The sequence below is a fragment of the Miscanthus floridulus genome, chromosome 11 (assembly GCF_019320115.1).
Source record: "Miscanthus floridulus cultivar M001 chromosome 11, ASM1932011v1, whole genome shotgun sequence".
Classification (NCBI taxonomy): domain Eukaryota; kingdom Viridiplantae; phylum Streptophyta; class Magnoliopsida; order Poales; family Poaceae; genus Miscanthus; species Miscanthus floridulus.
The window spans coordinates 74,444,566-74,458,113 of NC_089590.1; the positions used below are offsets into that span (position 1 = coordinate 74,444,566).

Genomic DNA, 13,548 nt, shown 5'->3' on the forward strand with positions numbered 1-13,548 from the left:
AGCTTGGCCCAGCGGATGATTCGCTACGAGGTCACACAAATAACGCCAGGTCATATGGCGCACTCTAGTAAACCTGCCAACAAGTCACTAAGTCAAGTTGTACCTCATAGGATGATCCATTGTGAGTCATATAGTCTTACCGAATCATACGGCTCAATGGGTTTGGTCAACGAGTCACTAATAAGTCAAGTTGTGCCTCACTGGATGATCCACCGAGGTCATACAGTCCCCACCAAATCATATGGCGACCACTTGGTCACCGGCAAAGTCACTTTTGACTGGGAAACGATGCCACTGGACGATTCGCCAAGGATCAACCCTATCATCCGGTGCATATTGCGGCGCTGATTTTTTGCGTTTTCAAGTTCGATATCGATCATTCCAACTTCTTTGAGATTCTTGACTTGAAACCACTTTAATGGGGCCACTTACTATCATCATCTTGACTGAGAATTAGCTTCCTGTGCATCCACATTACCTTGGTTTGACTCCCTCAAGATGAATGCCTTGTACCCCCTCCCCTCATAGCATGACCAAAGGGAAAACAAAGCATTAATACACACTACAACAAATGTCCTCCATGCACACATCCTACATTCTCACTATAGTGTCAAAAGTCTTCACAAATATCCTTTGCACCATACACCAAACATCAAACCAAGTATTCAGGGCCAAGTCATTTGTGGCCATTCAAATTATGACTAACTCAAATATGATTACCACTACAAAAACACGCATTAGTCACAACACTTGTGTCCATCAATCATTGAAACCTCAAAATCAATCTTCGTTCTCGGATTTGGCACCAACGAGATAACTTAAGACCAAGATAGAATCGTTGGGTACTCACATTCTCATAGGATATTGTAAGAGGTTGGGGTGGCCGGATCCACCTCTGACCGGAGATGAGATAAAAGCAAGCAGATCCGAGCCGGTGGCAACTCGAGCCGAGGTGAGGCAGAACAGATCTAGGTGGCGGTGGGCGTGGAGCTTTATTTTATTCAACCCCATGCAGCAAGACAACAATCACAATAGAGGATAAAGCAATGAAGCCTTCGATGATGACAAACATAGCGGCTACTATTATAATGACAATAGTGACAAAGCCATTCGGAATATGGATTCCCTTGGTTCATCTTCAATTTAATATAACACAAAATTATGATTTAAATGAATAAAGGGCAAGACTATGAGCAATAAAACCCTAGGAACTCAAAATTGAGTGTAACTCAACCGGTTAGGATTCTGTGTGGTGGTACCTGACCACCGAATAAGTCCTCGACTTGATGTAGGTGCTTGTATTTTCATGAATTTATTTTATAATTTAATGGTACTATTCTTTCAATGGTAGGCGATCTACCCGTTGACAGTGAGATGCTTATGGTGACCTCGTCAATCTCAATCTCAAGATTTTCAGTTTAGTGTCTTTGGAGATGCTCATAGGGAGGTGAATGTGTGTTCATGCATGTGAGTTGTTGGTATTTGTAGCTATGATTCACCAAAAAAACACTAGGGAGAACTATAAACAAATCCAAATTGCACTAAATCTAGTATCAACGACACACTATATTTCTATAAATTTTATTCTTGTTTCAATTTTTCATTTAAGTTAAACTAGTTATGGAGTTTTCAGAAAACAAACCCAGTTTTATTATTATCGGAACACAAAACTACCTTTAAAACCAATTAGATGGCCAAGTTTATGATTTCCTGGTTTTAGCCTTGCATGACCAAAAGTAATCTCGACACTCAAGCAATAATTAGATGGCCAAAAAAAGATATTTTTTTTCTAATAAATATAGTTACCTAAGTGTTTCATCATAGGTAGCGCCGGTATTTTATCTAAAAAAAAAGTAACGTCGGTATCGCCAAAAGATATCATATTTGGGTTGGGAGTTTAAGTAGCCTAAACATATTATGTTCTCTGACAACAAAAGAAGGTAAGATGGGTCGACTTGCGATTAGAAAAATGATGCTGTTTCGTCAGAAGCGTGGGTGCCGTGCATTCTTTTTAGTAGTGCTCTATCATCATCTTACGTTGTCTTGGTTTTGTGCTTTTCCGCGACAACAAAGAGTTGCTGTAGATGAAACTGGGATGCTTTTATGCCTTTTGTGGGATGCTCCGTAGATTATGTCAGCACCTAATTTTCTACTTTAGCAAACTTTCGTCTTTTCTTTGAAACGAAGGATTGATCATCCTATTACTTTTAATCTATCATCTTCCTTTTCGCAGGGAGTTTCTCTCTCCTGCATGTGAGCTTTTTTCTTTGACAAAACAAAGTTTGTTGTTGTTGATTGCTGCTCAAATGATATATATCCATATAAACTACTAGCAGGGAAGCAAATGTGCCTGACTCACTGGTAGAGAAGACGCTTATCCATAACCACCAGTTAGCAGGTCTTTAAACACACGATCGACCACACTGAAACTCCCCGTCGGCGCCTGAAACCGTTGCCTTGTTCAAATGACGACTTCAAGTCCTCTCTGTCGACTGCCGTGTGTACCTGCAAGAAACAACAACGAGCTAGTAGAGCGAAGAAAATGCAGCGCACTTGCGCATATAATACCAGACGACTATCAGATGTTTCCCTTCGTTCCACCGCCGTTTATGACACTCAACTACCCAAGCCCATTAGTGCTGATCCTCTTCTTTGTCATCCAGCATTATACTAATTGTTTACCGAGTACTCTGAACATTACTTGCTGGGACAGCATTCCGGTGAAGTCATGTTCTATGCTTTTTACATCGTCCTTATCTGATCCCGGAAGATCACATTATCACAAGTGGTTCAGAACAGCTCACTGTTCACGTGGGTGTATCAATGATGAGCACACGGTGTGACATGTTAGAATTCTGGACAACCGTATAGTCGTATACTCGTATCCACTCGCTGCTTCCCCGTTTCGTGACTCGGTCCTACTGCACAGGAAATAGGCCGTATTTTATATGTTACTAAAACCCAAAGTTGGAAGCTCTTAATAGCTCTGGCAAACAGATTGTAGAATGTGCTCTCCCTTGTATCAGTAAGTTGAATCTAAATTTTCTCTAAGGATCCGTCCTTCATTTTTTTTGGAGGACTTAAAATCTACATAATAGATTAGGCTATTTGGATTGGAATTTGATATTTCATAACTTTCTCAAGCTTACAAATAAGTCTATCTCAAATTCATAGAGTAGGAGATGAAAATAGATTATATAGATCACTATGCTATAATTCTACTCTTCAACTTATAGCACACTCTTTAACTCATTTCTCTACAATAAAAACGCAACATATAAGTATGTCTCTTACATGCCTAACAATAAATATACAAATATATTCCATATATAACTATATTAGCTTAATTAATCTATGCCTAAATTATAATTATTAGAATGAATTCAATTCTAAGGATCCAAATGGACCTAAGATTTGATTTGATAAAAAAAATTATTGATTTTCATCTTCACTGGTATTTGTAAAAAAACTATAACGAGATCTTTCTAAGGTATCTATCTGGAAATAAAGGGAGGATGGAGCACAACCCATCATCTGCCAGACCTAACCTGTGGAATCGTGGAAGGCAGTTAGAATAAAAAGAAGTCTATTATCCATTCTTAGACTATTATCGTAGTCGGATTTTTTTCTCAAATCAAACTCTAAAATCAGACATCTTACTCTTGAACTCTTAAAACGGTTCAAATTACCTCCATGCCATGGTTCAAAGTGTTTTTAAAAGCGGAATTTGTCTTTTTTTAGTTAAAAAAATCTAGAAAATACTTGACAAGGTTTTTTCAACTACAAAAATGTTTTTGACCTTCTAAAAATTTCAAAAAAAACGTAGAGATAGATTGGGATATGAAGAATCCAAGTAAAATATTTAGAGCTCATGAAAAATACATCTAGAAACTTCAAAAAATAGATTTAGCTCTTGAAAAATGATAAAAATATACCAAAAAACTAGAAAACTTCCAAAATTTTCTAATCACTGTTTGAACATATTTAGAAATTTTGCACTATAAAAATATGAGATGCAACCAACATGAATGCAACATATATTAATGTTGAATGGATTCATGCTATGCATTTATGCTGGCTGTGTATTATGTTTTTTTGTTGTGGCAAGTTTTAAGAACATGTTTAGACATCAATGGAAATGTTTTGGGATTTTTCTAGATTTTGAGATTTTTTATTTTCCTAGAGCTAAAAACATGAGTTCAAAATATTTTATTTGAATTCATCATATTCCAATCTATAGCTAGGATTTTTTTTTCAAAATTTCTAGAAGCTTAGAGACATTTTTTGTGGTTTAATAGCCTTGTCAAGTATTTATCAAATTTTTAACTAAAAGATGAGAAAACCACCTTCAAAAACCACTTTGAAACTAGGACAGGGAGGTAACTTGAACGGTTTGAAAAGTTCAGGGCTTAATATTTCTGATTTTGAAGTTAAAAAAAAGAATTAGACTAGAGATAATGTTCAGCGAGCTAAAATGAACTTTTGCCGTTACAACTCTTCAGAAGGACTATGCTTCAGCGGCCCGTTCGGGACGCCTTTGTTTGTGGCCCATTTAGTCGCGCACGACGGCCATCCAAGGCGGGCTTGCCTGCCACGGACTCGGAAAACTACGATTGCTTTGCTCTGTTCATTTTCCTCTGCGCCCGTTTTGCGGGACACGTTCAAAGCACTATCCGTCCCATAGTCAGTCAGATCAAGGCATTGCAACGGACTCGGATTTTGGACAAGTGGAGATAAATAGTACTCTCCCAGGTCGTCACCGGCTTCTGCAGACGACTCCGCCGCGATGTTACTATTCAAGAAGAAGCAGGAGCAGGGGCGTCGCCGAGGGCCAGCAGTGTCGCCCGAGCGGCTCGTCACGGTGCGCGTCGAGGTCCCGGGCCACGTCGGCCGCGAGTACGTGCTCCCGGCGTCGCTGCTCGGCCACCAGCGCCTGGCGCCGCTGATGGCAGAGGCGGAGGCGGAGTACGGCGTGCAGCAAGGCGACGTGATCCGCGTCCCGTGCAGGCCCTGCCACTTCGTGGACGCCATGGTGTGGGCTGCGGTCGAGGAGGCCATGCAGGGTGGGACGGCCCACGGGGCCGCGGTCGTTCCCGTCGCCGACTCCGGCAAAGACAGCGGGAACCGCCATGATCTTGGCTGGTATCTAGCTCGGCCACATTGATCGTCATCTTCGCGGCATTGGTTATTCGTCAGCAAGGAACAGTGCCACCATTGTTGCTTATCTGTTTTTTTTTATCTTAGCCCGAGTCGATTTTTCGTTGACGGTTTGCAAATTGTAACTGTAAACAAGTGTAAATCTTGAAAATGCTACCAAATTTCCTCGCGGACTAGTCACAAAATGTTCAGGAATTTCTATTTCCAAGAAGGCAACGCCAATCTATTACACAAGAACAAAAAAAAAAGAGGGAGCAACCTTATTTTTGGTCAGCTGCGTTTTTCGAGTTCAGTCAGTCTAGAGAAGAACGGCCATATCGCCAACTACTGTGCGATCTCCGGGTGAACTGCTGTGGCGCGAAGCTCAGACCAAACATCTCCCTCAGCGCCTTCCCAGGTTCCAGGAGCCCGATCAGTCTGGCCACGAGGGACGCGCTCTCCCTCACATGCTCCAGGTTCTTGGTCTCCGTCCAAAGGCGCCGAGCGACCTGCAGCCGCCTCCTCTTGGAGGACAGCGAGACTCCCCACTTGGTGTACAAGCTCTCCCGTTCCTGGATCGTCAGACGCTTCTGCATCTGCCTGCAGAGCATCTCCCTCTCTCGCTGCAGCTTCTTTGCACTGCACAGCAGGTCATTGAGTCTGAGTGATGCGATACAGCAAAATTGTGAAAAAAAATATAAAGATGAGTTACCTTGAAACCAGAGAAGTGCTCACGCTGCCTGCTACCACGTTACGCCCCATGCTTCCGTTGGAGTATGTATTTTTGAGAAACGATAGCCTCCTAAGCTCCACTTCCATGTAAATGGCGTCGGCTGGGTCTCCTTTGAACAACAGGAAAAAGTAAGTCCTGTGGACCAAGGAAACGTTGCATCCATGCCACAGGCCAATGATCTCTTGCTGTTTCTTCTCGAATTCCAATGGCCAGCGCGAAGGTGATTGCAAGGCATCCATAGTGGGATCCAGACCCACGCTCCTTATGGTCCCTTCGGCCAATTCTCCATTATCACCCTGACAATGATAACATAAAAAAGGCGATTGTTCTAATGAGCTAATAAAAACTGTAGGACATAGCTGTGTGCTAAATTTTATCTCATTAGGATAATAATAAGATGAGCCATGCCAGCAGGAAAACCATTGCTTCGCACCTGATCACCACGTTGCTTCTGATACTGTACCTGAGCCATTTCTTTTAGCTCCGCGACAAATTCACCTATGCCAGCAACAAATTCTGTATCACCAGCAACAGAGCTGTTTTCCTTCAGTCCATCCCTAGCGGTGATAATTTCAGATAGCATTGATCCTGCTCTGGATAAAGTTTCACTCTCTGCATCATAGTTTAGTGCAGGTACCCTTCTTTGACATGTTTCGGGTCTCCCTGGGTAGTCCATGAAACTTCTGCTTGGAGGGGTGCAATCTTCTTTCTCCAAGTCTTCCAACAAAGTAGAACCCATCAGAGACCTACAGCTCCTGCTTCTGCCAATTACTCTTGAGCTTGATGAGTTACGTGTAGAGGATCCCAGATCCATGCCAAGATTGGCAAACGGTTTTTTTACATTCTCCAAATGTTGTTCCAGGGTAATAGGAGATGCATCATGCTGTCTAGAATTCACAGATCGATTTGGATGATTATCCCCTTGTATGCTGGAAGCTACATTTGAATCTTGCAGACTATTGCGTCCCGCAGCTGACGACTCTAAACATTCATTTTCTTCGGTTTCATTGGTCTCTATGCACCGTACTTCTTTGCAAAGATCCTCTGAATCTTCATTAGATATTTGAGAGCTATCATCTCTGCCATTAGTTGGGGGCATCCCACTGAATGGGGGACTACTGACTGAATAGTTAAGAGGGGTAGAAAACTGCACATCGTTTTCAGATTGCTGGGACCTATAATCTCTTTGTATTGTCTGGCGTCCTTGAAGCCTAAAATTTTGGCCACTGCTGACAACTTCTGATGTTGTCGATTGCTCATCCTCACATGGCTCGAGGAACATCAAAAGTAAAGTTTCTTCCAGAAGAAACCTACATTTGTACAGAGAGAAATTTCTTTTGTTATGAAGGAACAGTCAAGCTGATCAACTAGAAAGCAGTGAAGTGCGTCTACCAGGGGGTGCTTCGAACTGTGGTTATCTCCAACAACCTTGAGTAAATCTTGCAGTCTAGATTGAGCGAGATCACGTTGTAACTTCAGTTCCTTAATTTCTCTCTCCATCTGCAAAGAACAAGTGAAATTTTACATCATGCCATGGAAGTAGTCATATTTTTGCAGTGAAGACAACTGGCATGATAAATGGCGAATGCAAGATGCGTAGTTAGTTCACTATGGTTACTATGTTTCTTCATGTACAAAGATGGTGAGATGAATACACATGAAAAAGTCATAAGTAGCAGTTACCTTCCGGATTTGATTATCTTTTTCCTTCACTAATGCTTCGAAACCGGCATATGAAGTTGGGCATCGCAATTCACTCTCCAACCTTGCCAGTTCTTTTTGTAGTTGCTTAACTAGTGCTTTATCAGACATAACCACATTAACCTGGGCATTTGTCACCACTTCCTTTGCACAACTTGCAAACAATAAGGTACTCCTTGACTGTTCCATATGGCTTCGGGCTGGACTCATTGTACAAATAATAGCTGTTCTTGCATTGCCTCCTAGAGAAGGCTGTAATATGCGTGTGAGCTTTGAATCTCGGTATGGTATGTGTCCATTTCTTACCTTGCTGCACAAATGAAAATAGGTAAACAATTAAATGCTCTGATTGCTCCAAAAAAACAAAGAATATTTTTATCGTATGAGGAGCATGCTAAACTGGAACTGAAACACTGAGTTAAGGTTGCACCTTAGTTTCCGAATCACAGTTCCTAGGGTAAGTAGACTTCTATTAATATGACAACCTTCCTTCAGCCTAGCCCCAGCTGATAATGCCTGAGACGCACGTTCACTTCCAGCCAAATCAACAAAGTTCTGCATGGTACAGTCAAACGTGCTTACACTTACTTACCCATTTTGTGCCATGAAAAAAATATGAGTAAACTATTTTTTCTCACCACGCTAGCAACAAGTGTTGTTGACTTGTCCTTACCCAAGAACTCACGAGCAGAACTTTCGATAGTCTGAAAGAATCATTTATCAAATCATAAGTGATGGAATTAGGCAGCGGCTATTTTACATGAATCTACCAAGCCCTTTTCTTTTCTACATGCAACCAAGCAGTAGGCAAACCAGTTTAAGTATTTGGTGTGATCTGGAGCTGTTTTCATTTAAGTATGTCTCTCCGGTCCTCCTTTGAGCTGGTACAAGAACACAAAGTACACTGAGATGATAATAATCACCAATTATGTATTAAACAAAGGAGTTCCAAACTACTAAAGTACACACCTTCACACACAGAAATAAGTTCTTTCAGGTGGTCCGAATCCCTCAAGATCACCTCTGTAAGATTTTCTACATATGTTCCCTTCTGTAGAAATAAACAGCATCAAAACCATAATCAGTGCATGGGGACAGTAGGATACCTTTTCGTCTTTCTCTTTCTTTTCTCTAAAAAATTAAAAATATAGCTATTTGTTGCTCTGACCTCTGCATCATCCCAAAGTCTAAGTGATGTGCTTTCTGCACTAAGAAGATCCCTTACAACTTCATTATATATTTCAATTGCTGAAAATTTCAATACAAATGCTCTCTCCTCATGCTGCAAGAAAGAAATGGCCACGTGTATCAGCTGGCAAGTAGAAATGGTGCCATTTTGAAGACTTGTTATGAATTTAATCTTAGGAATGATTATTTGGTTACCTTGGCAATGTAATCATAGATATCTGCTGCTGTATGTTCCGTTATTCCAGTCATGGTGTATGTTTTTCCACTACTTGTTTGACCATATGCAAAAACACTTGCTGTAACAAACAAATAAAGGGGGAAAGAAAACACATTTCAGTGACTTCATGGAATACTTTGATTCAAAAAAAAATTGGAGTAAGATAGGAAGCAGGTGTTGACTTACAGTTAATGCCACTAACTACAGAGAGGGCAACTGCTTTGGCCCCTTCCTCGTATACTTCTTTGGTATTACAGTCAGAACGAAATACCCTATCTGCAAATGAACAGAGTTGTGTCAAAGAAGTTGCACACAACAACATAGCTGGAAAGTAAGGGACTTTGTGGTGCATACTTCTGAAAAGAGCAAAGTAAAGCATCACTGACTATCTGTACTCTAGCCAGATAAAAATCTGCCAACTACAATGAAATTCTACGGTTAAATTTCAGGGGAGTTTCTTTATGATAAAATAGTCTCTTAGGGGACCATCTTGCTACACTGAAAGAGTCACTTCATGTTGTTCATACCATTACTCCAAAACCAACTTAGCCAAGGTGTTTTCACTGCTAGTAACAAACGACAGTAATAATTATAGTGATAAACAACTGATGATCTGGGAAAATGGAGGTAAGACAAATATTCCGAATTCTGAACAATATCAAAAGGATAGACTATGAAACTTGAACATTTCCCACTCAAAATACAACTGAACATGAGTATTCAAATTGAATTTAGCGGTTGGACAGCCAATTTCTGAACAGAACATGCAGAGATAATGAAATGCTGCATCCAGAAGACCAACTGAATAAATAAAAGAAGCCTGATTTGCAAAGGACTAACCAAATGAATACGCAGTCGGAGCAGTGGGCCGGTCCGGGAAGGTGCTCCGGGAGATGATGGTAGTGTCGTTGATGCACTCCCACTCCGCCGGGTCCCCCCTTGCAATCTCCTTGTCGCTGAGCGGCCTCAGCCTCACCGAGACCAGTATCTTCTCCAGCCTTCCCGCAACGCCTCCACCGCCGCCATTGGCCACCTCGGCCCCATCCACCTTGTCCCACTGCACCGGCGCGTCGCCTCCAATCGCCCCCATCTCTCGCTCCTTGTCTTCTCCTGTCTCCTCTCTCCCTCCCCCTCCTCTCCGCAGTTCCCTGCCTCCCCTACACCATCTGCCAAGATCACACAGTATTATAAGCAGCAGAAAAAGCGCACCACCATCGAAAACAAACAAAACCAACGAACGGGACTAGGAGAGGAATCGAAGCGCCCCGCCCGGCCTACTCGAGTGATCTGGACGTGGAGCGGAGCTAGCTAGCTAGCCACGCTGTCGAGCAAGTGAGTGGTTGCTCTAGTAGGTGGCGGAGGAGGCAAGCAGGCGGGCGGGCGGGCGTTCGTCGCGGGTCCCGGCCCAGGCGCTGCTACAGCGCTGATTAGGATGGTGGTTAGAGTGTCGTCTACTCCTACATCAGGATCACACTGATTAGGCCGGGGAAGACGAGGAGGAGCCCGAATCTACCAGCGTAGACACTCATGGCAATGTTGACCTTCCTGCTTCCCGAGGACGCCGAGAGAGAGAGACATATTTTACGATCCCACCCACCGACGACGGGCGACGGGAGCAGGATCACATGACAGGACAGTCTCCCTGCTGCTCGTAATTTTACCCCGCGCCTCACCACCAGCCATCACTGTGCCACCAAGCTTTCAAGTCGCAATCCCCACGGCAAACCTGTAATGCTGAAGCGACAGCGACACCGAAGGAGCTGGGAACAAGAGCGGGAGCGGGATTTTACCAAGCCTAGATGTGGGCCCGCGGCACTGACGGCGTCCGCCACGGCACGGGGGCTCAGCTCGGCGGCGGCGGGCATGGCGGAGCAGCACCAGTCGGTCGGTTCGCGGCGGCCGGGCGTCGTTTGAGCAGCTAGCAGAATTGGGAAGAGGTTTGAGGCGGAGAGGCCGAGAGGGGTTGGTCTAGCAAGCACCTGGCGGTTGGATGAACGAGGGCGACCAGCGACCTCCACCACCACCACCTCCCCCACGATCTGCACTGCAGGTCGTGTCCTCTTGGGAGGATCGCACAGGACGGTGGCGACCCTTTTCGCCCCCTCCCTGCCTCTCCTCCTTTTCCTCGCCTGCTTTTCAATTTTACCCCGTACCGCACGGAGAGGGAGAGGGGACCGTTAAATTTGATTCCCCTGTCGTCTTTTTTCCTACCGTCTTCGCCGCACGTTTTGCGTGCAGGCCCTCAGCGCTTGGCCGTATTGCGTGCAACTCGCGTCGCGTCTCCCAGGCCCTGCTTGCTTGGCATAGCTAAATTATTTTATTTCCGGGTTTTTATAGACTAAAATAAATAAATATCTAAATGACTTTACTTTAGGCTACGAACTCTAGCTAGAACTAACGCATACTCCCTCCGTCTGTGGTTTAAAGCTAGAATTGTATTTTTTTTTTCTGAACTGAGGGATTAAATAGAAGGTGTCTTGCCGAGGCAGATTTGCTGCTAGTGGATAGGATAGGATAATCGACATGGCTCAGTTAGTGGGATGAATGATGCACGATCTTGCATTTGAGGAATTCTTTGGAGAAAAGGGTGAAGATTCACGCTGATACGAATGGCGATTACAATGTCCTTGGTGGCTAAGCAAATGCTGTTTGTTGGGTGCCGCTATGAGGTTACTTCGGTTTCACTCTCGAGGTGTTGTGAAATATATAATCGATCGAGTGTCACTCATTTAGCCGTGCATCACTTACCTTACTTTCACTTTTTGAAATCGCAGTTGTATCTTATATCTCGCGAAATTAACGACCGCTCAGCTGTTCTCTTGTGCCGTTGTGCGCATGCGAATTGTCTGGATCTCGATCTGGTATAAACTAAACTCTCAATGCATGCATGTGATGGCAAGTTGTTAATTTGTTATGATGATTATCGATATTGCTATAGGGCTCCTTCGTCACAGCTTTCGCTATCACTTTCAGCAGCTCATGCCATGGAGTCGTGCCAAACGAATTAAAAATAGCTTCTTGCAGGGAGCCCGTCGGAGTCCAAGTCGGAGCCGTTTTTATACTGATATAAGCCGGAGGTGTAAAAATATGACTTCTTCCTACTTCTCCTCGTAAACTTGACACAAACTGTCACAAAACTTAACATTGGAGTTGATTTTGCTAAATGTTTTCCCATAAACAGCTTTACCTCTACTAGAGAAGTTGTCACCCAAAAGAAGAGCCTGAGCCAAAGCCTAGTCTTGTTCTAAGGCCTATTTGATAGAGCTCTATCATATTCTGATTCTTTATGGAAACCAATTCTCTAAGAGAATTGATTCTTGGCTGAAAGTGATTCTCTTTGATTCTTTAGCATAAACTCTTAAAATTACGATAGAAAATTACTTCACAGAATCAGGAGAAGCTACTTTTTTCAGCTCTCAGTCTCTTAGTTCATTTCAGAGAATCACCTTACGGAATCAACAGAGAATTTCTCTCTGAAAAACTGTTCGGCCACGTTCCTACTGGATTCAGCGGAGAAAGCGTCGAGAGCTCTGTCAAATAGCGTCCTGTTCGCTTGGCTTATAAGCCGTACTTTTTTAGCCAACGAATAATATTTTTCTCTCACAATAAATTAGCTAAGAGTACTTTGCTTCACCAAATTGAGCATCGGTAGTTTCATCAGGGAGATGTCCAGCATCGTTTTGTACGTGCCCAGTACGGCAGTACCCTCGACGTACGGGACGCCGGGACGGCCCCCGACCCCGAGTGCCGATATCTTCGATGAGTCGCAGGCACTGCTGGCAGGTGAATGGGACATGGGCAGCAGTCAGTGTTGTACGAGACTTCTGTTTTCGGGCGCGCGACGAGGGAAAGAAAGATTGTCAGGCTTGTTTAGTTAGGGTGCGTTTAGATCCAAAAAATTTTGGATTTTGGCTCACTGTAGCATTTCGTTTGTATTTGGTAATTAGTGTCTAATTATGGACTAATTAGGTTCAAAAGTTTCGTCTCGTGATTTCTCGACCAACTGTGTAATTAGTTTTTTTTTTCGTCTACATTTAGTACTCCATGCATGTGCCGCAAGATTCGATGTGACAGTTACTATGCAAAATTTTTTGGCAACTAAACAGGGCCTTACTTCAAAAAAATTTTACTCCTTGTCTCATCGAATATATGACACATGCATAAAATATTAAATATAGACTAAAAAAATAATTAATTATACAAATTACGACTACTCTGTGAGATAAATTTTTTAAGCCTAATTAGTTCATGATTTGATAATGTGATACTACAGTAAAGATCCTGTAAACATGTGCTAATGACGAATTAATTAGGCTTAAAAGATTCGCTTTCTAGATTACCGACGGATTCTTTAATTTATTTTTTTATTAGTATCCGAACACCTCATACGACATCTTCCTGTAACACCAAACGTGACACCCTATATTTAAACTAGAGCTCATTAGTCTCTGATATTTATAGCACGGAGTATGGTAGAACCACCAGAAGAATTAAAAGTGCGTCACGCCGACGAGGGCCGCGTGTTTTCTACCGCTTGGACCGAAGCGAAGCCGGCGCGAGGAATCGCCCGGCC

The 13,548-nt window shown here is 43.0% G+C and overlaps 1 protein-coding gene across 1 annotated transcript; it reads right to left on the reverse strand.

The window, feature by feature from the left end:
• Positions 1–5,299: 5,299 nt before the first annotated feature.
• LOC136491221 (kinesin-like protein KIN-7F) lies at positions 5,300–10,449 on the reverse strand. The gene is given in 16 exon segments (XM_066487465.1): positions 5,300–5,775; positions 5,849–6,165; positions 6,333–7,142; positions 7,144–7,179; positions 7,262–7,369; positions 7,553–7,753; positions 7,755–7,823; positions 7,826–7,880; positions 8,001–8,125; positions 8,209–8,274; positions 8,384–8,451; positions 8,540–8,621; positions 8,739–8,852; positions 8,954–9,054; positions 9,162–9,251; positions 9,816–10,449. Coding segments are annotated over 16 exon segments (2,817 nt in total). The 5' UTR covers positions 10,066–10,449; the 3' UTR covers positions 5,300–5,450.
• Between the last annotated feature and the right edge of the window lie 3,099 nt (positions 10,450–13,548).